Below are 23,007 nucleotides of genomic sequence, written 5' to 3'. Positions count from 1 at the left end.
TACCCGACTCAGCCTCTCGGAGGTGATAGCTGTTCTGCGTCTCCACCATAAGCTGTCGGTACCTCCTGCGTTCTGCATGGAATGCGTCCCTAGCCCTCTCTTCTCTGTCACCACCCACTCTCCTGGCGCTCTGCCATGCGCAGCGAAGTCTGCCTACTTTCCTGCGCTTGGCATCCAGCCTCGGGCTCCACCACTCATAGCCGGTATCCCGGCTCCGTCCACGCACACCCAGACATTCATGCGCAGTGCGCACCACAACATCCGTGAGCTCACTGGCCAGGGCGGAAGCATTCTTCCGCTCGTCCAGGAGCCCCACTCTTGCACTGATCGTCGCTTGGAATCGGCTCCAGTCAACCCCATTTTCCCGAAACCTCGGTGGTCCACCATCGACAAGCTCAGCGCACTGTACAGCTCGTCGCGCGCGATCGCAGACAATGGTGTAAGTGATGAGGCGGTGGTCGCTTGACAAAGCTCCGTCGCGCACTCGCCAGTCCTGGACTGCGACGCTACGTGTTGTTAGCGTGACATCAATATTCGACTCTCCGTTTGGGCCGCTGAAGGTTGCGGGCTGGCCCATGGCGTTATGGATGACGAGCCCTCTTGATGTGATGAAATCCTCCACCGATCTCCGTCTGTGCTCCGTTTCCTGGCCCCGCCCGGTGTAGTGGCGGGGCTCGCTGTGCCACATAGGCGAGTGCGCGTTGACGTCAGCACCGATGACGACGCTTCTGTGCCCTAGGGAGTCTATAGTCTTCTCCAGGTGGTGTAGGTGCGGGTCGATGGACTCTGAGTATTGGAAGTATGCGGAAACGATAGTAAACTCCGCCCCGCCTTTACTGATCGACGCGACGAAGCAATGCGACGTGGAGAGATGGTTGAGGGCTACCACCGCGACGTCCGCCGACACGACGAGTGCTCCAGCCTTGGCTGAGGCGCCGTGCTGGATGAGGCCAGGCGGAGGCTGTGAGTATTGTTCTTGCACAAGAACAACGTCCAGCCCCAGCGCCCGGGCGAGCGATGGTAGCTCACTCGTCGCAACAGCAGCACCGCCGAGGTTGAGCTGCCCGACACGAAGAGTTTGAGGCCCCCTAGGGGCAGCCATAATTCGTTGTAGCGACGGCCCTTTGTTCAGCGTACTGGCGGGCGGGGCAGGACCGTGCGTTTGTGGTGTGAGAGTCCGACTCCCTACCAAAACGGTGGCAGGTGGCGCACCGGGACTTTTCCGCCTTGCAGTCGTCCTTCTTGTGCCCGGTGCAGCCGCATTTCCCGCATACCACCTCCTTGGACTTGCAGTATTTCTCCGGGTGACCGAAGGTTTGACACTTGTTGCAGCATGTCACCCGGACGAAGTCGCACGCCTCGGTGGACTGCCAACCTATATATATCTTCCCTTTGCTTAGCAGGTACTCCCTTAGCGCTGGTGGACATTCCACAATCACTGTCGTGGACTGGTGCTGACGTCCATTCATCTTGAAGATCTTACATTCAGCCCTCAGCCTCTCTAGTGTCCACTGAGTGCCCCGCAGATTCTGTTCATGCAGGGCCAGCAGGAATTCTTCTGCCGGGGGGTTGCCGTCAATGTCGCGGAGGCAAATGCGCGGCGACATCTTGCGCGGCTCCGTCACCCTGAGTGTCGGAGGAGCCGCACTCCTGAGTCGGTCCGCAGCGTGCGATGAGGTGGTCTGCACAACCACCCCGGCGTTTCCTACTTTGCGCACCTTCTCTATTTGGACCTCAAGCACGCGTGGATTGACCGCGCGCTTGAGCTCCGCCTTCGTGTCTTCGGCAGTCTTAATCTTGTCTATTTGGTCCTCGGCTGGGTAGAATGCAAGGACGGGGCCTCGCTCGGCCGGAATGGGCTTCGGGTCCGCTTTCTTTGATAATTTTAGCGCAGCCGAATATGACGGCTGCGAACTGGCGCTAGGCGTTGATGCACCTGTGGTGTGCGGTCCAATGGTAGTTTTGGCGAGCAGCAGCTCCTTCTCCATGTCTGCGCACCTCGCGTTCGCCCGGCCGAGCTCTGCCTCCATCTCGCACAGGCGCAGGCTGAGGGCAGCGACCACCGCAAGTGTGTCCTGTACCCCGGCGCTGATGGCGTTTGTGCTCTCCTTATTCAAACGCGACACGGGCCCCGTCACCGCAGCCATGATCGCGATGAGATCCCCGTGTACGCGGTCCAGAAGCTCCAACTTAGACGTCTTCGAAAGCGAGGCCTGGGTAGCGTCTTCGTTCTCGTCGTCTTCGCTCTTAGCACCTTGGTCGAGATCCGTCGGGCGGCTGGCGGCCGGTGGAGGCCCACGACGAGCATCAGTGGCGGCGGCGGCGGCGGCGGCGGTGGCGGAGGCAGTGGCGGCAGTCGGGGCGGGCGGTGGCGGCGTGATAGGCCGACACATCCGCACCACCTCCACGGGGCGACGCTCTTCCGGTGGCGTAAGCGGCCGCTTCAGGCCAGAAGGCACCACGGTCGGCGGGGTGGTCCGCGATCGCGGGGGTCTCGTTGGAACCGGTGGCGTCTGTAATAGCTCTTCCTCGTCGTCCCTAACTGGCCTCGTGCGGGGTGGTGCTAGCCCCGTGGGCGGCGTTCGCGCCAACGACGACCGTGGGGCGAAGGGGGACGCAGCCGGCTGCTCCTCATCCGACATGACGGCGCGGGTAGACGAGAAAACAGTTTTACAAAGTTATAGTCAATGAGGTTAGGCAGAAAAACTTTTTAATTGACATACGCGGGTAGGCAGAAGAAAATTTTACTGACGTGAGAGGGTAGTCAGAGAATTTTTTTTCTTTGTGTGACGTATGCGGGTAGTCACACAAAAGAAAAAGTTGTGACACCTGTCAGCTGTCAGCTGACAAGTGACAGCCGTCAAATGACGTTGACAGTGTCAGGTGTCAATGTCAACGGAAAATCAATGTCAGTGCCGCAGCTAGGCACCAGGCTAGCAGTTCCGGGGTACTCCGCTAGATGGCACTGCACCGGAGCATGCGCACGCACTAAGTGTCAATGCACAGTTCTAACCTAAAAACCACGTGCAAGCACGTGGCTTTAACACTAGCCTAGACTTAAAAACTAAGCACTATAGGCTATGAACGTTCTGTAACCAGACGTGACACAGTGAATAGGTCAAGAAAAATGGGTCCTGTCCCGTGGGAGCACCCAGGAAATTCCTGGAGCTCAACCACAACTGCCGCGAGAAAAAGGGGGTCACTAAACGTGTTCCGCACCAAATTTCACAACAGCACTAACACTGGATATATCACCACACCAATAACTGAGTATATATAAAGGAAAAACAAAGGAAAACTCGGAAAAACCCGGAGAAAAGAATTTTTCACACAGAGCTCTCGCTGCACACGTCCGCTCACCGCAGAGGCGACAGCGGGAATCTCGTTAATCCATTCATGCGCGTCACTTGTGACGCGCATGAATGGATGTGACCCTTTGTTCACATGTTCTCAGATGTGACCCTTTGACCTTTGAACAAAAGAGGAAAAAAAAATAAAAAAAAATAATTATCAATAGCAGAAAATAATTACTATCTGAAACAGCAAATTCTTCAAAATAGGGGAGATGAAAATGTTTACTTGCATGAAAGCTTCACAACTTATATCTTCTATAATAAATCGACCGTAAGTGAAACAAGTGTAAATTAAAAATTTTCAACACCCCCGACGTATCATTTTCAAATAAATAATAATGTATATCTAGGCAACGTCCATCTTGACAGCTTGACATTTGTCAATTGACACTTGAATATTATGAACCTAAGGGTTATCTAACCTTCTTTTCTACAAGAAAACTAGAAAATAGCTGATAACTTTTAAACGGCTGAACCAATTTTTTTGGATTATAGCTATGAACACTCTCGATCAAGCCACCTTTCAAACAAAAAAAACTAAATTAAAATCGGTTCATTCGTTTAGGCGCTACGATGGCACAGACAGATACACAGATACACAGATACACACGTCAAACTTATAACACCCCTCTTTTTGGGTCGGGGGTTAAAAATGAAGATATGGGAGGACCTGAACTCTGGCGTGAGCTACGCGCCTACCTCACCCTCTTGCTGACGCAACAATAAACTTTTTTTTTTTCACCCTCGCCTCAGTATAAACAGCGCCTTAGATACTAATATACGTATATATCACAATATAAGCTATTTACAATTGACACGAGCTTCCACAAAATCTTTTTACGTATATAACGTTAAAAGTGTATTACTTAAAGTTTTTTGTTTTCATATTTTCTCTCACATTGTAAAAGGGTGACAGCAACAGATTTTAACAGGGGCTAATTCTGTTGTATACAATCTTTGAAAAATCTTATATACAGACCTCAATTTACTAATACCCTTTCATAATGATAGGTACGGAAAAGGGAAGTAAAAGATTTAAACCTATCAATTTAGTTTCTTGTGTGCACAGAGTATATGTACATCGTTTAAACACCATTGTTATAATACTAAAAAGGATTTTGTGAAATTTAACTAAGGAATATAATAACTTAAAAATAAAAAGAATAAAGATCATAAGTCAATATTTATATTAATGGCATATAATTATTATTATTTAATTTTCTAAAAAAATTCTATGTGAATATTATTCAATTTCTTATTATTCTTCTAATTATTCAATTTATATTGATCAATTTCAATATAATAATTCATTCAAATCAACCAAAATTCATTTAAAATATTGATTGAAAATAAATAATGTGGCTAATTTAACTGTCCACAATCTCTAAACAAAATTAAATTATCAGATCTAAATCTAGTGCTATCCTTTTTCGCAGAGGGCGTTATGAAAGAGATAACACTAGATATAGACCTATCAACTTAGTTTAGTTTAGAGACTGTGTACAACAGAATTAGCCACTATATTTGGTAAGTAAGTACTTATAATTATAATATCAATTTATGTTAATATTATTGAAATGTTTGTAATAATTAATTTCTACTGAAATCACGGCACAAGGAACTACAGTAGGATTAATTAAGATCTATGAAAATTATATTCTTTCTTTTTTTCTTCTATTTAGGGCAAATTTTGAGATAACTTCGTGCGTAAATAAACTACATAAGAAACTGGAAAATTGAAAAATTAACGACGTCATGTTACATCTTACTTTATAATAATTTCAAATGTTTTTAGTTTGTGTAACAAAATGTTTTCTTTTGGGAAAAATAGGCGTAAATCCAAATGTCGTTTTGAATTTCCCCTTTACCATTTTTGATTAAAAAAATTGGTTGTCTGTAAAGTCGGTTTACTGACGATAGTTGAACGTGACAACAAAGGCCGATTGTGCTTCTTTGTCGCTCGTTCCGCGCTCTCGCTTGCACTTCAAGCCTTACATGGAACGCCTCAGAGCGAGGTAACGCCGCATGAGTCATGTTTTTTCGTGCGTGCAGCCGGCTCTATCGAATTATAAGACGTTGTCAAAACTCACTAGCCCGGCCTCCCTCGGAGCAAGGTGCGGTTAGAGGGAAAGGATGACACGCATAGATATCGTTGTTTTCCTTCCTCTGTGGAAACTGCACTATTTTAAGCTCTACCGTAGCGTTGTCGCTTCTATGAATTCCGTTGTGGAGTCGTATGAGTACTCAACGCATTTTTATCCCAAAACTATTACGTTATAACACTGTCATGGAAAGCGGTCACGACCCTCAGCAATGAGGTAAGCGAACACTTTGAAATCGCAACACTAAAAGTTCAGTAAACTTTTACAGCACACAGCCTTCTGTGACAATCGTCTTTCACTGGGAGTGTGTTGACTTGTGTCACTGGTGTGTTGGTGACCAGTGTTGTTGTGTTGGTGACCAGTGTTGGTGTGTTGGTGGCCAGTGTCGGTATGTTGGTGGCCAGTGTCGGTGTGTCGGTGTGGCGCCGTGGCCACTTGTCGCGCGGTGTGCTATCGCGGCGCGGGCTGCTTGAGCGCCACCAGCTCGTCCAGCTGAGCCTTGTAGAGCTGGGTGACGTCATGCAGGTCCAGTCGTAGCTCGTTGAGCTGTTCCTCCTTCTCGCCATACATCTGGAGCAACGCGTCGTATTGCTCTTGCAAGTTCTGGAAAATAAATTGGGGAAATCTGGGGAATTGATTTCATTACATGATTTCCTACCCTCTGATACCTTACGTTATACAAAAACCCGGCCAAGTGCGAGACAGACTCGCGCACCGAGGGTTCCGTACTCGGGTATTTTCACGGATTCGGATCGGATGCAGTGCGTAATCGCCCTAATTGTATATTTTTTAAGAAAAATATTTAAGTTTTGAAAATATACGTTCTTTGAATGATATTATAATACACCCAGTCGCCTTGGAATCCTGGATAAATAGTTCAAATGTAAATATTTTGCGCGCTTTTTCATCACAATAATTGAGTACGTTGTAAGTTATTTTTGACGTGATAACTTTTACGAAATTTCTTATCTCTAAATTCGTCACGTTGGTGGTATCGACAAGTTTACGCGTATGTTTGATAATTTCTGGTTATATACGCTTAATTACTTCAAATTCAAATATATCAAGTAAATGAACCGGTGAGAGTCGCTAACCTATCCCTACAGCGTCCCTTCTTCTCCCCCCTCACCTTTTCCACTACATCCCCATCCACTACCCCCTAATGCCGGGAATCAGTAACAGTCAACGAGAAAGAAGAACAGTCAGCCTTAGTACTTACTTGGTAGTCTTGCAGTTTCCCCTGCAAGTTCGCGAGTTGGTCGGTCATAGCGGCTCGTTCCTCCCTCATAGCAGCAAGCGCGGCCGCCAGTCCTCTCCTCTCGCCCTCTTTCCGCGTGAGGGCGGCTAGTGCCTCCTCCACCCCCGCGGCCGATAACCCGCCGGCCCCGGACACTGCACCCACCCCCACCATACTGGCACCCTCCTCCTGATACAGGGGAAAAATTACTTTGTAACTTAGATTTTTTTACCCGAAGGGTTATGATTTTAGCAGTCTATGTATGTATGTATGTTTGTATTCAGATTCTGTGTGTTCCACCGTAGTACCGAAACTACTAAGCTGATTTTGATGAATGAGGTGTCAATTGATTCGTTGTAAAGGTCCGGGTGTCATAGGCTATATTTTATACGAATAAAATTGACCTAACGTATGTTACATACAAAAAAAACCGGCCAAGTGCGAGTCGGACTCGCGCACCGAGGGTTCCGTACTCGGGTATTTTTTGACATTTTGCTCGATAAATCAAAAACTATTATGCATAAAAATAAATAAAAATCTGTTTTAGAATATACAAGTAAAGCCCTTTCATATGATACCCCACTTGGTATAGTTATCTCACTTTGAAAATTTAAACATATTTTAAGTTTTTATGACGTATTAAAAAAAATAAAAAATAAAAAACTATTTACTAGATCTCGTTCAAACCAATTTTCGGTGGAAGTTTGCATGGTAATGTACATGATATATTTTTTTTAGTTTTATCATTCTCTTATTTTAGAAGTTGCAGGGGGGGGGGGGGGGGGGACACACACACATTGTACCACTTTGGAAGAGTCTCTCGCGCAAACTGTTCAGTTTAGAAAGAAATGATATTAGAAACCTCAATATCATTTTTGAAGACCTATTCATAGATACCCCACACGTATGGGTTTGATGAAAAAAAATATTTTGAGTTTCAGTTTTAAGTATGGGGACCCCCAAAATTTATCGTTTTTTTCTAATTTTGTGTGTTTTCTTACTAAGTTTCAACAGTATAGGTCTTATAGTTTCGGAAAAAAGTGGCTGTGACATACGGACGGACAGACAGACAGACAGACATGACGAATCTATAAGGGTTCCGTTTTTTGCCATTCATCTACGGAACCCTAAAAAGGGAAGAATCCAAAAAAATTTTTTTGCTATTGTATCGAGTGGGATGTCAAATGAAAGAGGAGAAAATTCTGAACTCATGCGTATAAATGTACAATAACATTAAAATAGAATTTTACTCTAAACTAGCTGATGCCCGCAACTTCTTATCTTAGGCTGCATCATCACTTGCTAGCAAGTCTGATTGCAGCCAAGCGCTAATCTATATAATTTTTTTTTTTAAAAAAAGACCCGTCATTTTACTTTATTAACCCCCGACCCAAAAAGAGGGGTGTTATAAGTTTGACGTGTGTATCTGTGTATCTGTGTGTCTGTGTATCTGTGTATCTGTGTATCTGTGTATCTGTCTGTGGCATCGTAGCGCCTAAACGAATGAACCGATTTTAATTTACTTTTTTTTGTTTGAAAGGTGGCTTGATCGAGAGTGTTCTTAGCTATAATCTAAAAAAATTGGTTCAGCCGTTTAAGAGTTATCAGCTCTTTTCTAGTTTTCTTGTAGAAAAGAAGGTTAGATAACCGTTAGGTTCATAATATTATGTCAATAGACAAATGTCAAGCTGTCAAGATGGACGTTGTCTAAATACATAATTATTTATTTGAAAATGATGTTTTGGAAAACTCAAATACTTTGGATCGTCGGGGGTGTTATAAATTTTTAATTTACACTTGTTTTGCATATCGTGTCCAACAGAATGACGTACCGTTTGCCAAAACGAAGTGGAGAAAGAGTCGGAGGCGATAGACTGAGACGGAGAAACGTCTCCCCGCGTCGATACTTGCTCCTGGAACATACATCACAACTTTTAATGCAAAAGCGTCAAAACAACGTTTTTAATTAGTGTTAACTTGCTGTATTGAAAACAATAACAAAACCGACTTCGAAAACCACTGCAAAGTAAAACAATATTTTTTCTTTCTACACGTGTTAAAGTCAGGCGAGCTCACGTTTAGATTTCTAATTTCTTTTATTATGCTCTCCCGAATGTATACATACCCTTGTAGAAACAAAAACAAAATTTCACCATCCGTAGTTCCTGAATCACTATAGTTTAGGAGTGCATCCCTGCATCACCAGGGTTGAGGATTTGGGACTTGTCCAAGCATGAAGTTGTCGCTTGGTGCCTACAATATTAATTCACTACGAACACTCCTCAATCTTGATAACTTAGGCGGTCGAAACCCTGCAGCATCAGGATTAAGGAGCTGGATCCCGAAATTGTTGACACCACAACAGAAACTTCTACTGTTGGTTAAAAAAATATATATGCAAATTGATCCAGATGTGCATACATAAAAAAATACACACCATATTGAGAACCACCCTTTTTGGAAGTCAGTTAAAAAATAAAGACAATTACTTGTAGTATAGCGTTTCGTTTCCTTTCTGTGTCCAAAACATTCTGAGTGTCTGCTAGTTGTGTTTCCATCTCGCTCACTCTCGTCCTGAGCGCCGCTATCTCTGTCTCCCATTCTTGTCTCAAACGTTCCAACTCTTGAGTTTTACTGAAACCAACATTTTAAACGGTTAAAAATTAAGGCCAGCCACTTGAAGAATTTTACCAGAAGTATTGTTCGCGACAGGTCGACTGCATAGGTATCGTGCGGTAGAATGACAGCTACAATGACACGCTCGCAATCACCACTGATTGGTTGACGCTCGTTCCCTATTGGCTACATTACAACAACAAGAATGGCATAAATCACTGCAATTGCAATTGTAATAATGCTTGATGCAGATTTTCCAGAATCGACCTATACTGAAGAAGCGTCAGCGTGATGTAATTTCAAACAGCGCCATCTAGCTTATTTCTTTGAAGTATACTTTTTTTTTAAGTTGTTACCTGTCGAGTAGTTCCTGGCATCGCGTCTTCGACTGTTCAGCAGTTTGGCATCGCTCGCTCAGTTGCCGCACGGTGTGGTTGGCTTCTAACAAGTCGCGGTGTGCGGCCGCGAGTTGCTCCGCCAGGGTTGCCGCCTCATCTCGCGCCAGTCGCTCGCGCTCTTGTGCTTTGGTTGCTTGCGTTTCTGCTTGCGCTGTGAACAGTAAATTTTATTATCTTTATTTTATGTGAATGCATCTTATAGACTTTGCTTCCTGACCGGTGGTAGGATCTTACCATTTCATCAGTGGCACACTGTCCTATACATAAACATATACAGGGTGGTCAAAAAGTCGTGGATCAAACGCAATAGGGAGATAGAGGAGGTCATTTCCAGCAAAAAAAAAATCTACAGCATGGCCATATTTAAATTGCCCTAAAAGTTATGAATATTTTTGTGTTTTTTAACAAAATACCAAATTCTCTTACAATTACACTAATTAAAAAAAAATGTGATAAAAAACAATAAAACAAACGATGTTGTGTCATTACTAGATAATGTATCAGCACTACAAACCTTCTATTGAGGCTCTGGCTACCAAATTACAAGAGCAATTTTTTTTTTTCCAAAAATTTTAAAGCGTTACCAAAAATTAAGTGTCACTTTAAAAAAATGTACTATGGAAAAATGACCCTGTATTAGAAAAACTTTGCTGATTTAATGCCAATTCAAATGAGGTATAACACATTACTCTTTTTTTCGTAATTCTGGTATTATAATCGTTTTTTCATGTCAAGGTGCAAATTTCAGTAGATTAGTTTAATTCAAAATATTTTTTTTTCTTTTTTTATTTTTTTAAATTATATAGACTAGCGCTTGGCTGCAATCAGACCTGCTAGCAAGTGATGATGCAGCCTAAGATGGAGCGCGCTTGCCTAGAAGTTGCCTATTCACTCTTGACTTGAAGGTACCCATATTATAGGTGGAAGGGAAAACTGACGCCGGAAGGGCGTTCCATATCCTAGCGGTTCGAATTAGGAAAGAGGAAGCAAATCGTTTCGTACGTGTTCGAGGAATTTCGACTACGTACGGATGCAGACCTTGACGATGCCTGGCAGTACGATGGTAGAAAGGTGAAGGAGGAACCAGGTCAAAGAGTTCTTGTGCACACTCTCCGAAATATATCCTGTGGAATACCGATAGACTGGCAACTTTACGCCGATGTTCTAAACTTTGGAGTTTAGTTTTCATCAGTGCTTCGTCACCAATGAGTCTTCTAGCTCGGCGATCCACCGAATCCAATGCTTCGAGCTGGTACTTGGCAGAGCCATCCCATAAATGGCTGCAGTACTCCATGCACGATCGAACTTGAGCTTGGTACAGGGTGAGAAGCTGTTCCGGCGTGAAGTACCGCTTGACTTTGTTGAGGATGCCAAGTTTCTTGCCAGCTGTTTTTGCCTTGGATTCGATGCATTGTCCAAAGTTGAGATTGAATTTTGAAGATTATCATGCTGCTAGTTAAACTGCTAGTTTTTTGTACGTTGGAATGCTAGAAACATCACTGTGCTTGTCACACTTAAAATTTGTGAAAAGAACAGAAACTCTTCACTACCACCACGTGCCAGAACTACCCAGAACGCCCATCTTGCAAGTAGTTCATCTTTTCTAGGAAACAAAAGGATAAAGAAACTATGCCTCTCTTTCACACTAATTATCCTTCCTATTTAAGGAAGGATGATTAGTGTAAAAGGCACGTGGTGGTAGTGAAGAGTTTCTGTTCTTTTCACAAATTTTAAGTGTGACAAGCACAGTGATGTTTCTAGCATTCCAACGTACAAAAAACTAGCAGTTTAACTAGTAGCATGATAATCTTCAAAATTATTTTGAATTAAACTAATCTACTGAAATTTGCACCTTGACATGAAAAAACGATTATAATACCAGAATTACGAAAAATAGAGTAATGTGTTATACCTCATTTGAATTGGCATTAAATCAGCAAGTTTATAATACAGGGTCATTTTTCCGTAGTACATTTTTTTTTCACAGTGCGCTTTTAAAGTGACACTTAATTTTTGGTAACGCTTTAAAAGTTTTGGAAAAAAATTAATTGCTCTTGTAATTTGGTAGCCAGAGCCTCAATAGAAGGTTTGTAGTGCTGATACATTATCTAGTAATGACACAACATCGTTTGTTTTATTGTTTTCTATCACATTTTTTTTAATTAGTGTAATTGTAAGAGAATTTGGTATTTTGTTAAAAAACACAAAAAATATTCATAACTTTTAGGGCAATTTAAATATGGCCATGCTGTAGATTTTTTTTTGCTGGAAATGACCTCCTCTATCTCCCTATTGCGTTTGATCCACGACTTTTTGACCACCCTGTATACATAAACATTTCAGACTTTGTACATTTTAAACAATTAAATATCACTTGCTAAAGCAAAAAAAAACCGGCCAAGTGCGAGTCAGACTCGCGCACTGAGGCTTGCGTACTCGGGTATTTTTTCCAACATTTAGGACGATAAATCAAAAACTATTATACATAAAAATAAATAAAAATCTGTTTTAGGATGTGCAAGTAAAGAGCCCTTTCATATGATACCCCAATTGGTATAGTTATCTTACTTTGAAAATTGAAACCATTTTAATTTTTTTTTAATGATGTAACCACAAATTGTTCCTGTATTTGTGCTGTAATACCTACCTACCTACCAAATTTCATGATTCTAGGTCAACGGGAAGTACCGGGGTAGTATAGTTCTCTTGATGGACAGACGGACAGACAGACAACAAAGTGATCCTATAAGGGTTTCGTTTTTCCTTTTGAGGTACGGAACTCTAAAAAGGTGAAGGAATAGATCGTGAGGAAACCTGCATGCCTGAGAGGTGGATTATGTTCGCAAAGGTGTGTCAATCAATCAATCTGCCTGTTTGCGTCCACTGCTGCAAATAAGCCTTCCCGAGAGCGCGCCACCACACACGATCCTCCGCCTTCCTCATACACCCACTTCCCGCTATCCTTTTAAGGTCGGAAGTCGTCCCACACTGCGCTTGCTGATACGCGGTCTCCACTATAGAACACATCTACCCCAGCGGCCATCAGTTCTGCGACAGATGTGTGTGTGGCAAAGCTGTGTGAAATCTGCCAATCCATACTTAGCCAACGTGGCAGACTTTGGCCAAAACCTTCTTCAGAACCCTTGTTCAGTAGTGAGCCGGCGACGGATGGTCATGACGATGATGGTGATCCAAGCGTATGCATTTATTTAATTTAATAACAGAATTTGGGAGATTTACTGCTAAACTATTTTCTACCAGCCGTTGAGCTGACTACAGTCCGCACAGCAAAATGTTTCGATGCTCGAATTCCATCGACATTAGTGAGCCCACACCTCTCGCAAATCTTTCATCTTTCATCTTTGTCTATTCCGCGTAGGAACACCCGTAGCTGTATATCCTCTAAAATCTTCTATATACCTTTCGTTAAATCACATCTCGGGAACCAAGCCCCAATTATACGTATGTGTGCTAAATATAATGAGCTATCTAAAACGATACCTGGCATCGACATATTCCATGACTCGGCTATTGCCTTCAAAAAAAAACTCACCCATCATATTTTATCCAAAAGCTAACTATCTGTATTTTTAGTACTTAACCTTTGTTTAACGTAGCCATAGTCATTTTATTTTTATTTTTTACTAGCTGCTGCCCGCAGCTTCGCCCGCGTGGATTTGAAATCCCGTGGGAATTTTTGATTTCCCCGGGTTGCAACGTGGTTCTGTACCACGTAAAAACATTTAAACGGATGATCCTTTAAAAATCCCGAGGGTTAGGAATGCAATTCCTTACAGCATCAGGGTTGAGGAGTTGGGTCCTTGAGGTCAACGACAAAGTCTTTACTAGGTACAGATACCTACAATATTAATCAATTTATAACCGACGGTTTCTAAATCCCATCAGTAGTGATGGTGAGGTCCCCTGCAGCATCAGGATTGAGGAGTTGGAATCCAATTTTTTTTTGAAACAATATCACAAAGGTCCTCTATCGATTAAAAAAAAAATTACGCAAATCGGTTCAGAAATCTCGGAGATTTCGGTGTACATAGGTAGAAAAACACAACTCCCTTTTTGAAAGTCGGTTAAAAAAGTAGCCTATGTTACGCCCTGGTCAATCCTCTACTTGTCTGTGAAAACCCCGTCAAAATCGGTTCAGCCGTTCCAAAGATTAGCCTTTTCAAACAGACAGACAGACAGACAAAAATTTTAAAAACGTGTGATTCAGTGTTGGTATCGTTCAAATAACCATATGAGCTTAATATGAGGTAGTTTTTTCGAAATTACAGACAGACACTCCAATTTTATTTATTAGTATAGATAATGTAATTATGTTTCATATACCTATTATTTAAGTACTTGTATGTATCTATTATATCTGTTAAGTCTGTTGTAATATTATAAAATTTACCTGTTATATTATATAAATGTTGTGGACGCTAGTTATTGATATACATATCGGTCATGTAGTTTGTAAGTTAGTATATATAAAATGTTAAATATGTATATTGTTAGCATTCCTTAATGAATAAAATAAAAAATAAATCTTGTTTCCACTTGTACGGGATCAGTGTGTGCACCAATAGAATGAGCTTCCACCGAGCGAGTGTCATGTTCGGGGCCTAGCTGGGCAAACTGTTGTATCTTGAAACTTATGTGTATAGCCTTCTGGAATTAAAATTTCGTTAGCGTAACTCAGGTTTCATAGTGAGTGATTGAAGATACTTGTGGTGCCGTCTAGTGAGATCGTTGCGAATAGCTCGTCTCCGGTTCGTATCGTGTCAAGTTATATCGTTGGCGGTTCCTCTGGTACAAATATTCATGGGCGGCGGTCACAATCACTTAACATCAGGTGACCCCCCCAGCTCCTTTGCTCACTATTTTTATTAAAAAAAAAGTAGTGGTGACCACCACACACTTACCCAGTTGTGCGGCCAGGCCCGCAGCGACAGCGCTATGCGCTCTCTCGCGGTCCAAGGCGCCGCGCTGCAAGGCCGCCAGTTGCTGCAGCAAGGCCGCGGGGGCTTCGGCCTCGCCCGCCGCCCGCGCCTCGCCCGCCTCGCGCGCCTCCACCACTTCTCGTCGCAGCGCCTCTTCGCGGGCTAGCCAGCGCTGCTCCTCTGAAGTAACAACAAGTCACGATTATGCAGGGTACTGCACTGCTAAGCCGTGGGTCCAGGTGAATTGGTATTGTAGTCATGTCAACTCCAAGTTCCAACCCTGATGATGCAGAAGTACCCCTTCAGCATCAGGATTGAGAGTCGGCACTCCTAAGCTGTGGGAATTTAGGAACTATTGCCAGTGAATTGATATTGTAGGTAGCAATGACTTCATGATTAAGCTCCAAGACCCAACTCCTCAATATTGATGCTGCAGGTCACTGCACTCCTAAGCCATGAGGATTTAGGAACTTTTGATGGTGAATTGCTGTTATAGATATCAAGCAACGACTTCATGATTGAAGTCGCAACTCCTCAACCCTGTTGATGCAAGAGCTGTAGCATCAAAATTGAGGGTTGGAACTCCTAAGTTGCGGGGATTTAGAAACTGTTGCCAGTGAATTGTTATTGTAGATAACTAACAATGACTTCATGATTGAACTCCAAGCCCTAACCCCTCAAACTTGATGCTGCACGGTACTGCACTCCTAAGCCGTGGGGGTTTAGGACCTGTGCTTCTGTAACGCCCAGTACTTCGCTGCAGCTCGCTCAGTTCGCGCTTCACGGCTCCTAGCTTTTGTGTAAACTCTACAAGTGATCTCACCCTTGGCTCGCTCGGTCCTCAGCTGCCTGAGCTCGTGTCGCAACATCTCCGCTTCTCTCTCGGCGCGCTCGCAGCTGGCTTGCATCTGCGCGTGCGCGGACCTGTGCTTCTGTAGCTCCGCAGTGCTTCGCTGCAGCTCGCTCAGTTCGCGCTTCACGGCTCCTAGCTTTTGTGTAAACTCTACAAGTGATCTCACCCTTGGCTCGCTCGGTCCTCAGCTGCCTGAGCTCGTGTCGCAACATCTCCGCTTCTCTCTCGGCGCGCTCGCAGCTGGCTTGCATCTGCGCGTGCGCGGACCTGTGCTTCTGTAGCTCCGCAGTGCTTCGCTGCAGCTCGCTCAGTTCGCGCTTCACGGCTCCTAGCTTTTGTGTAAACTCTACAAGTGATCTCACCCTTGGCTCGCTCGGTCCTCAGCTGCCTGAGCTCGTGTCGCAACATCTCCGCTTCTCTCTCGGCGCGCTCGCAGCTGGCTTGCATCTGCGCGTGCGCGGACCTGTGCTTCTGTAGCTCCGCAGTGCTTCGCTGCAGCTCGCTCAGTTCGCGCTTCACCGCTTCTAGCGATGTGCGCGCGCCTTCTAGCTTCTGTGTTGTGTCATCTAGGGCGCTCTTGGTCTGTAAAACAGCAGAAATAAACAACAAAAAATTTGCTAATTTGTTACGCAGGCACAGTCAGGCTGCAGCGCTAGACATGTCTGTTTACGCGTTCCCACAGTCTGTTTTGTCTAATCCGAGAGTTTTGATATTTTGGCGGGTTGAAAACCAAAACTATCATCACGCCCAATTTATTCCTTGATTAAACGTCCCCTAAAATGGCAGGTCTAAACATACTGCTATCTCTTTCATAATGGGCCTTGCGTAAGATGATAGCACTAGATTTAAACCTGTGAATCTAGTAAACTAGATTCACATCTAGGCATATAAGAGGGAATGAGCCCGAAAGAGCTCATTCCCTCTTATATGTGTACAGGAGAATTTTTTTCAAATACCCAAAATACGGCTGAATGTTTACAGTTTACATTTTATAACAACCATGTTGGACATAACTTTTCAATCAGTTAAAGATACTTCAAACAAAGAATTGCGCCATATTGATAATAATTTAATTAATAGCTCATGTTAAATAAATCAGATTAGATAGCGAAATAGTACCACAGTAAACAGATAGAGACAAAAATAATAAAGATTAATTTTAACAGCTGAGATTCGTTATAAAAATCTCATTTATAAATGCGAAAGTGTGTCTGTCTGTCTGCTACGTTTTCACGGCCCAACCGCTGAACCAATTTTAATGAAATTCGGTAGTCTTGGGATATATCTCGAGGAAGGACGAGTATTGGACGAGAACTGTAAAACGGTGGCAATCACAATAGATCGGCAACGCTCAACGTGATACAGGGTCTGAAGCACCTAGAATAGCGGCCAAACCAACAAGAAGAGTTTCTTCAAGATAAGGATGGACTGTACTAACCTCTATGAGCTCAGTCTCCAGTTTCTTGTTAGCGGTGGTGAGGCGATATACAGCCTCGATCTGGTTAACTTCCACCTCTTCCTTGGCAGCCATTGATCGCTTGGCGCGGTCCAGCTCAGACGTTAACTCTGCCACTTTGTCTCTGTAAATTGAAAGTTTTACATTGAACTAAATGATACCCGCGCCTTGGTCCGCGTGCATTTAGGTATCTAAAAAAAGTGCGAGTCGGACTCGCGCACCGAGGGTTCCGTACTCGGGTATTTTTTTGACATTTTGCTTGATAAATCAAAAACTATTATGCATAAAAATAAATAAAAATCTGTTTTAGAATATACAAGTAAAGCCCTTTCATATGATACCCCACTTGGTATAGTTATCTCACTTGGAAAATTTAAACATATTTTAAGTTTTTATGACGTATTAAAAAAAAACTACTGACTAGATCTCGTTCAAACCAATTTTCGGTGGAAGTTTGCATGGTAATGTACATCATATATTTTTTTTTTTAGTTTTATCATTCTCTTATTTTAGAAGTTACAGGGGAGGGGACACACGTTTTACCACTTTGGAAGAGTCTCTCGCGCAAACTATTCAGTTTAAAAAAAAATGATATTAGAAACCTCAATATCATTTTTGAAGACCTATTCATAGATACCCCACACATATGGGTTTGATGAAAAAAAGTATTTTGAGTTTGAGTTCTAAGTAAGGGACCCCCAAAATTTATTGTTTTTTTTTTCTAATTTTGTGTGAAAATCTTAATGCGGTACACAGAATACATCTACTTACTAAGTTTCAACAGTATATGTCTTATAGTTTCGGAAAAAAGTGTCTGTGACACGGACGGACAGACAGACAGACATACATGACAAATCTATAAGGGTTGCGTTTTTTGCCATTTGGCTACGGAACCCTAAAAAGTAGCCTATATCAATCACTGAGAAGCAAGCTGTCTCTATGCCAGATAGATTTTGCCTGCAACTTCATCCACTTGGATTGTTATTAAGTAACTCTAAATAATTATTGTTCTTACCTCAGGGAAACTTACATGTTGTTCTTCTGGTGCACAACGCACCTGCTGCGTGCCAGCTCCTCCTTGTTGATGTTCTTAAATTTTAAGAAGTCCTTATGTCTTACCTCAGTCCTTTGATGACTTGCTCTTGGCCCTCAGCTTCTCCCCCTCCCCATGCAACTGAGCTATTATCTCCTCTTTCTCTTTTAAGGTGCTCTCAAATTCTAATGAGTTCTTACTTCCTACCTCAGTCCCTTGATGACTTGCTCGTTGTCCTTCTCTTTGGCCCTCAGCTTCTTGATAATGTTGGAATGCTGCAACTCTTGTCGCGCCAGCTTCTCCCCCTCCTCATGCAACTGGGCTATTATTTCCTCCTTCTCTTTTAAGGTGCTCTCAAATTCTAATGAGTTCTTACTTCCTACCTCAGTCCCTTGATGACTTGCTCGTTGTCCTTCTCTTTGGCCCTCAGCTTCTTGATAATGTTGGAATGCTGCAACTCTTGTCGCGCCAGCTTCTCCCCCTCCTCATGCAACTGGGCTATTATTTCCTCCTTCTCTTTTAAGGTGCTCTCAAATTCTGAGGAGTTCTTACGGGATACTTCTGTTTTGAGACTGTCTAATTGCTTCCTTAACTGATCCTGAGGATTGGCCATAATAGGGATTTAAGATTTTTTTACATTTTAATTTTGCACACTTCTTATGTTAACTTTCTACTTCTTAAGTTTTGTATTCTAGAACACTGTTATAGCCTACAGCTGGATAAGCAATTTGTTATAATTTGGTAGCAGACCTTTTTTATTTTTAACCCCTGACCCAAAAAGAGGGGTGTTATAAGTTTGACGTGCGTATCTGTGTGTCTGTGTATCTGTCTGTGGCATCGTAGCGCCTAAACGAATGAACCGATTTTAATTTATTTATTTTTTTGTTTGAAAGGTGGCTTGATTGAGAGTGTTCTTAGCTATAATCCAATAAAAATTTATAACACCCCCGACGAGTGAAGCTTACAGCAACTAGAAAAGACCTGATAACTTTCAAACGGCTGAACTGATTTTCTTGGACTATTCCGCGCCTACTATCTAAAATATCTGAGTTTTCCAAAACATCATTTTCAAATAAATAATTATGTATTTAGGCAACGTCCATCTTGACAGCTTGACATTTGTCAATTGACATCATATTATGAAACTAACGGTTATCTAACCTTCTTTTCTACAAGAAAACTAGAAAAGAGCTGATAACTCTTAAACGGCTGAACCATTTTTTTTTGTATTATAGCTAAGAACACTCTCGATCAAGCCACCTATCAAACAAAAAAAACTAAATTAAAATCGGTTCATTCGTTTAGGCCCTACGATGCCACAGACAGATACACAGATACACAGACACACAGATACACAGATACACACGTCAAACTTATAACACCCCTCTTTTTGGGTCGGGGGTTAAAAAAAATTGGTTCAGCCGTTTGAAAGTTATCAGTTCTTTTCTCGTTACTGTAACCTTCAGTTGTCGGGGGGGTGTTATAAATTTTTAATTTACACTTGTTATTTACACACTTAATGACAAGTGTAAATTAAAAATTTTCAACACCCCCGACAAATCATTTTCAAATAAATAATTATGTATATCTAGGCAACGTCCATCTTGACAGCTTGACATTTGTCAATTGACACTTGAATATTATGAACCTAAGGGTTATCTAACCTTCTTTTCTACAAGAAAACTAGAAAATAGCTGATAACTTTTAAACGGCTGAACCAATTTTTTTGGATTATAGCTAAGAACACTCTCGATCGAGCCACCTTTCAAACAAAAAAAAGTAAATTAAAATCGGTTCATTCGTTTAGGCGCTACGATGCCACAGACAGATACACAGATACACAGACACACAGATACACAGATACACACGTCAAACTTATAACACCCCTCTTTTTGGGTCGGGGGTTAAAAAGAGAATATTTTACACCACACTTTCTAGATAAAAACTGGACTGGTTTTTGCAATTTGCAGCCCAAATAGACCACAATAGTCTGTGCTAGGGCTGACAAAAACCATCAGCCTTACAAGATTATTAATTACACTTTTGAGTATGAGAATTAAAATTAGGTGAAATTGTAGCAAGATTAGTTTTCACTAGATTTGATGTTGTTTACACTAGAATGCTAAGTAGTACTAATGTTTTGAAAGCTTTTTCATATTTTTGGAAATATCAAAACATAGGTACAACAGAAATTGTTGAGATAAGATAAATACTAATTCTATTATGGTGCTATGATAACAAATATTACATGATTTTGTCATCAAAAGGATGTTGATTCGTCCTGAAAATCCTTGAATATAGAAAACACAGATAATATTTTTTTAAGTAGCTTGTAATAAGAAACAGATATGTATGTGTGGAAACCAAGCCACTTGAGCAAAGACATTTTTTAGTGACCTGTCATCTATCTTAGTAGATAATGTAGGTTATTAATCTATGGATAAACTAATACTTATTATATTAACTGAGTAGTTACCTTTTCTCTAATAACTTGTTGGAATTTCTTCTCCAATGCAGACATTCGCTGAGTATAATCCTCTGTAATGGTGTTGATATCCCCTCCCTCATGCTTAGCCATCAAGGACTCGACCTGATTCTTCAGATGAGTGTTAGATTCAGCCAACTCTGCATTATTCCTACTAACTTCCATCAGTCTATTCTCTCTAGCATCTAATATCTCAGCCATTTCACATAACCTACGCATTAATCTATCATTCTCAGAACCCTGGCTTTCGTCGCTCGTGTTACTCTGCACTGAAGCTTCAGACAATTCTCTGTTATGGCCACGAATTTTACTCGCTAAACTTTTACCAAGAACTAAGTCTACTAAATTAGGAGAGGTAGCACCGTCTACTTTTTGTTTTAATCCATATTTCCCTGGACTATTTCTGCATCCATTACTACTGTCTCCATTTGGACTAGGAATGATTTCTATATCTGATGATGTAGCTGTCTCTAATTCATCCCCTGATGTGTGACCCGATGTCCTATCCGAGCCTATTTTGACTAAATCACTCTTACTTTCTGAACTAACTGGGGAAATTCGCTCCTTTACGCTCGTTTCCTTCTGGGAAGACTCACTGCTCTCTGGGGCGCTACATTGCTGTTTCTCCACATTAACAAAAGCTGAACTTTCTGACCTCATCAGATCTGCTGAAACATTTATATTATAGAACGATGAAGAATCACTGAGTTTCTCCATTAATACATCTTCTTGTTCTGTGCTTTTTAGTTTCAGTTCTTCTGCTGGGTTTTCTTGTGTAATACTTTCGTTGTCTGCGTTTAATGTTCTATCCGACCATGAACCATCGTTAGAAGAGTTCTCACTTATTTGCATCTTATGTGAAACAAGCAACGATTGATCTAAGCTTAAATCTTTGTCATTAGGTCTCCTAGCTTCAATTCTAGCAATTTTAGGGAATGGACTCAGAGGTTTATCATCAGTATCCAAAACAGTAGGTGCGGTGCATTCAGAAATGGAGTTGTAAGACATTGTATCTTCATCATCATCAGCCACTAAGCTCACACTGTCTGCGGTTTCAGCTTTTTCAGTTCTCTCACCGATCGGGGTGGATTTCTTATCAGATAAATTGCTAGCTGATAAGTTAGAGGAAGAACTACTGTTTTTATCGCTTGTATAGCTATCAAAACCTAAGCATTCAATCGAGCTTGGACTTACTAGACTGTCAGGTAAAATTTCTACAGATTCTGAATTAAGTTTTAAACCTGCACTACTACTATGCGACATAGATTGACAAGATGCTGCCTCTGAATCTGGCGTAGACTTCAAGCTTTGAGACAGTACTTCAACTGAATCAGAGCTATTTCTACTTGACACAAATGATAACACATTTGACATCGATGAGTTGCGTCTATCATCTTTTTTGGGAACATCCTCCTTCTTTAAAGTAAGACAGTCAGCACCGTCGGACATGACAAGTTGACTTTTTGAAAACAAATCATCCTGACTGTCGTACTTATCAGAAATAACGTTCATAGACTTCGCTTTCGGCGGCCGAATTATCGTATCTGTTTTTGGTTGTTCAAAGAAGGAGCCAGCGAATGACCCCCAAATGCTTTGCGAGTTGGATTTGGAAGGGCTCTCAGTGACCACGGGCTGCTCGGCTATGGGTGCAGCGTTTGCGCTCTCAGCACTAACGGTTAAACCCCAAGAGGAAAAGAAATCAGAGTTGTCTTGCTGGGATACATTACCACTTCCGGGAGACGATTTTGAGCTCGATGCAACGTTAGCCTCGTCATCCTGTCCCTCGTTGTCATCGTCTTGAATATCCAATGCTTTATCAATCGTTTTCTGGGCCTCCTTCAACGCTGACTTGGCTAGGCTCGTCAGCCCCGACGTATCGAACCAATTCATCTTTCGAACGCATTAGACACGTGGCACGAAGAAATATATGCAAAGGCGTTGTCAAACCCCGTAATTAACACAAATACCCACAATTATTAGAATTGTTTTTCCAAAAATCACGGTAAAATAAGTCACAACAAAAGTTTTATGTGACGTTTACATTCCGTTTGACATCTTTGACATTTCGTGATCCGTCTTTCAAGTTTGTAGGTTCACCTCTATGGTTTACTTTTACGCATTATTTAATTATAATTAATTGAATTTCAGAGAATCTTTAACTGACATTTAATAAAGTAGCAAAAAATACCTACTTTCACTTCTAACAAATCAAGTTTTGAATTACTTATTTCTAAAATGCATTTCAAGTTTCAGTTGGTACTCTATGGTTTGACATTTTGAGAAAAGTAATGCACTTTTGACTAAAAATAGCAAGCAAAACTGGTACTGTAATTTGGACGTCGCTCACATAGCTCCAGTGGCGCAATTGGTTAGCGCACGGTACTTATAAGACAGTGTTCGTGTGAGGTATGCCGGGGTTGTGAGTTCGAGCCTCACCTGGAGCATAGTTTTTGACAATGCAATATTACTTATTAAACTTTTTTCCAACTTTATGTAATTTTAACAATAATTTTATGCTTTTCTACAGTAATTTT

The 23,007-nt window shown here is 42.1% G+C and overlaps 1 protein-coding gene and 1 non-coding gene across 3 annotated transcripts; one reads left to right on the top strand and one right to left on the bottom strand.

The window, feature by feature from the left end:
* Positions 1 to 4,036: 4,036 nt before the first annotated feature.
* LOC123868500 (TATA element modulatory factor) lies at positions 4,037 to 22,516 on the bottom strand. Of its 2 annotated transcripts, XM_045911040.1 has the most exons (11): positions 20,465 to 22,516; positions 18,372 to 18,586; positions 16,938 to 17,079; positions 15,862 to 16,081; positions 14,629 to 14,826; positions 9,665 to 9,857; positions 9,182 to 9,326; positions 8,525 to 8,605; positions 6,675 to 6,881; positions 5,881 to 6,058; positions 4,037 to 5,799 (listed from the first exon to the last, which is right to left on the bottom strand). In XM_045911040.1, exons 1-10 carry the CDS (start codon positions 22,361 to 22,363, stop codon positions 5,906 to 5,908), a joined length of 3,453 nt encoding a protein of 1,150 aa, XP_045766996.1. In that variant the 5' UTR covers positions 22,364 to 22,516; the 3' UTR covers positions 4,037 to 5,799; positions 5,881 to 5,905. The 2 variants fall into 2 exon arrangements, with proteins under 2 accessions (XP_045766996.1, XP_045766995.1); XM_045911039.1 differs by having other exon boundaries at positions 4,037 to 6,058.
* A 307-nt stretch (positions 22,517 to 22,823) lies between these two features.
* Trnai-uau lies at positions 22,824 to 22,917 on the top strand. The gene is made up of 2 exons: positions 22,824 to 22,861; positions 22,882 to 22,917. It is a non-coding gene; the product is annotated as a tRNA-Ile (tRNA).
* Positions 22,918 to 23,007: the final 90 nt, after the last annotated feature.

This window comes from Maniola jurtina, chromosome 9, assembly GCF_905333055.1.
Source record: "Maniola jurtina chromosome 9, ilManJurt1.1, whole genome shotgun sequence".
Taxonomy (NCBI): Eukaryota; Metazoa; Arthropoda; class Insecta; order Lepidoptera; family Nymphalidae; genus Maniola; species Maniola jurtina.
This window is presented reverse-complemented; position numbering and strand designations above follow the sequence as displayed.

Coding starts and splice junctions, on each gene's coding strand:
- LOC123868500 (XM_045911039.1), bottom strand. CDS start 22,363: ATGAATTGGTTCGATACGTCGGGGCTGACGAGCCTAGCCAAGTCAGCG. Junction 9,858..14,628: donor GGGCCTGGCCGCACAACTGG/GTAAGTGTGTGG, acceptor TACTGTTCACAG/CGCAAGCAGAAACGCAAGCA. Junction 6,882..8,524: donor CCACTTCGTTTTGGCAAACG/GTACGTCATTCT, acceptor CCCCTGTATCAG/GAGGAGGGTGCCAGTATGGT.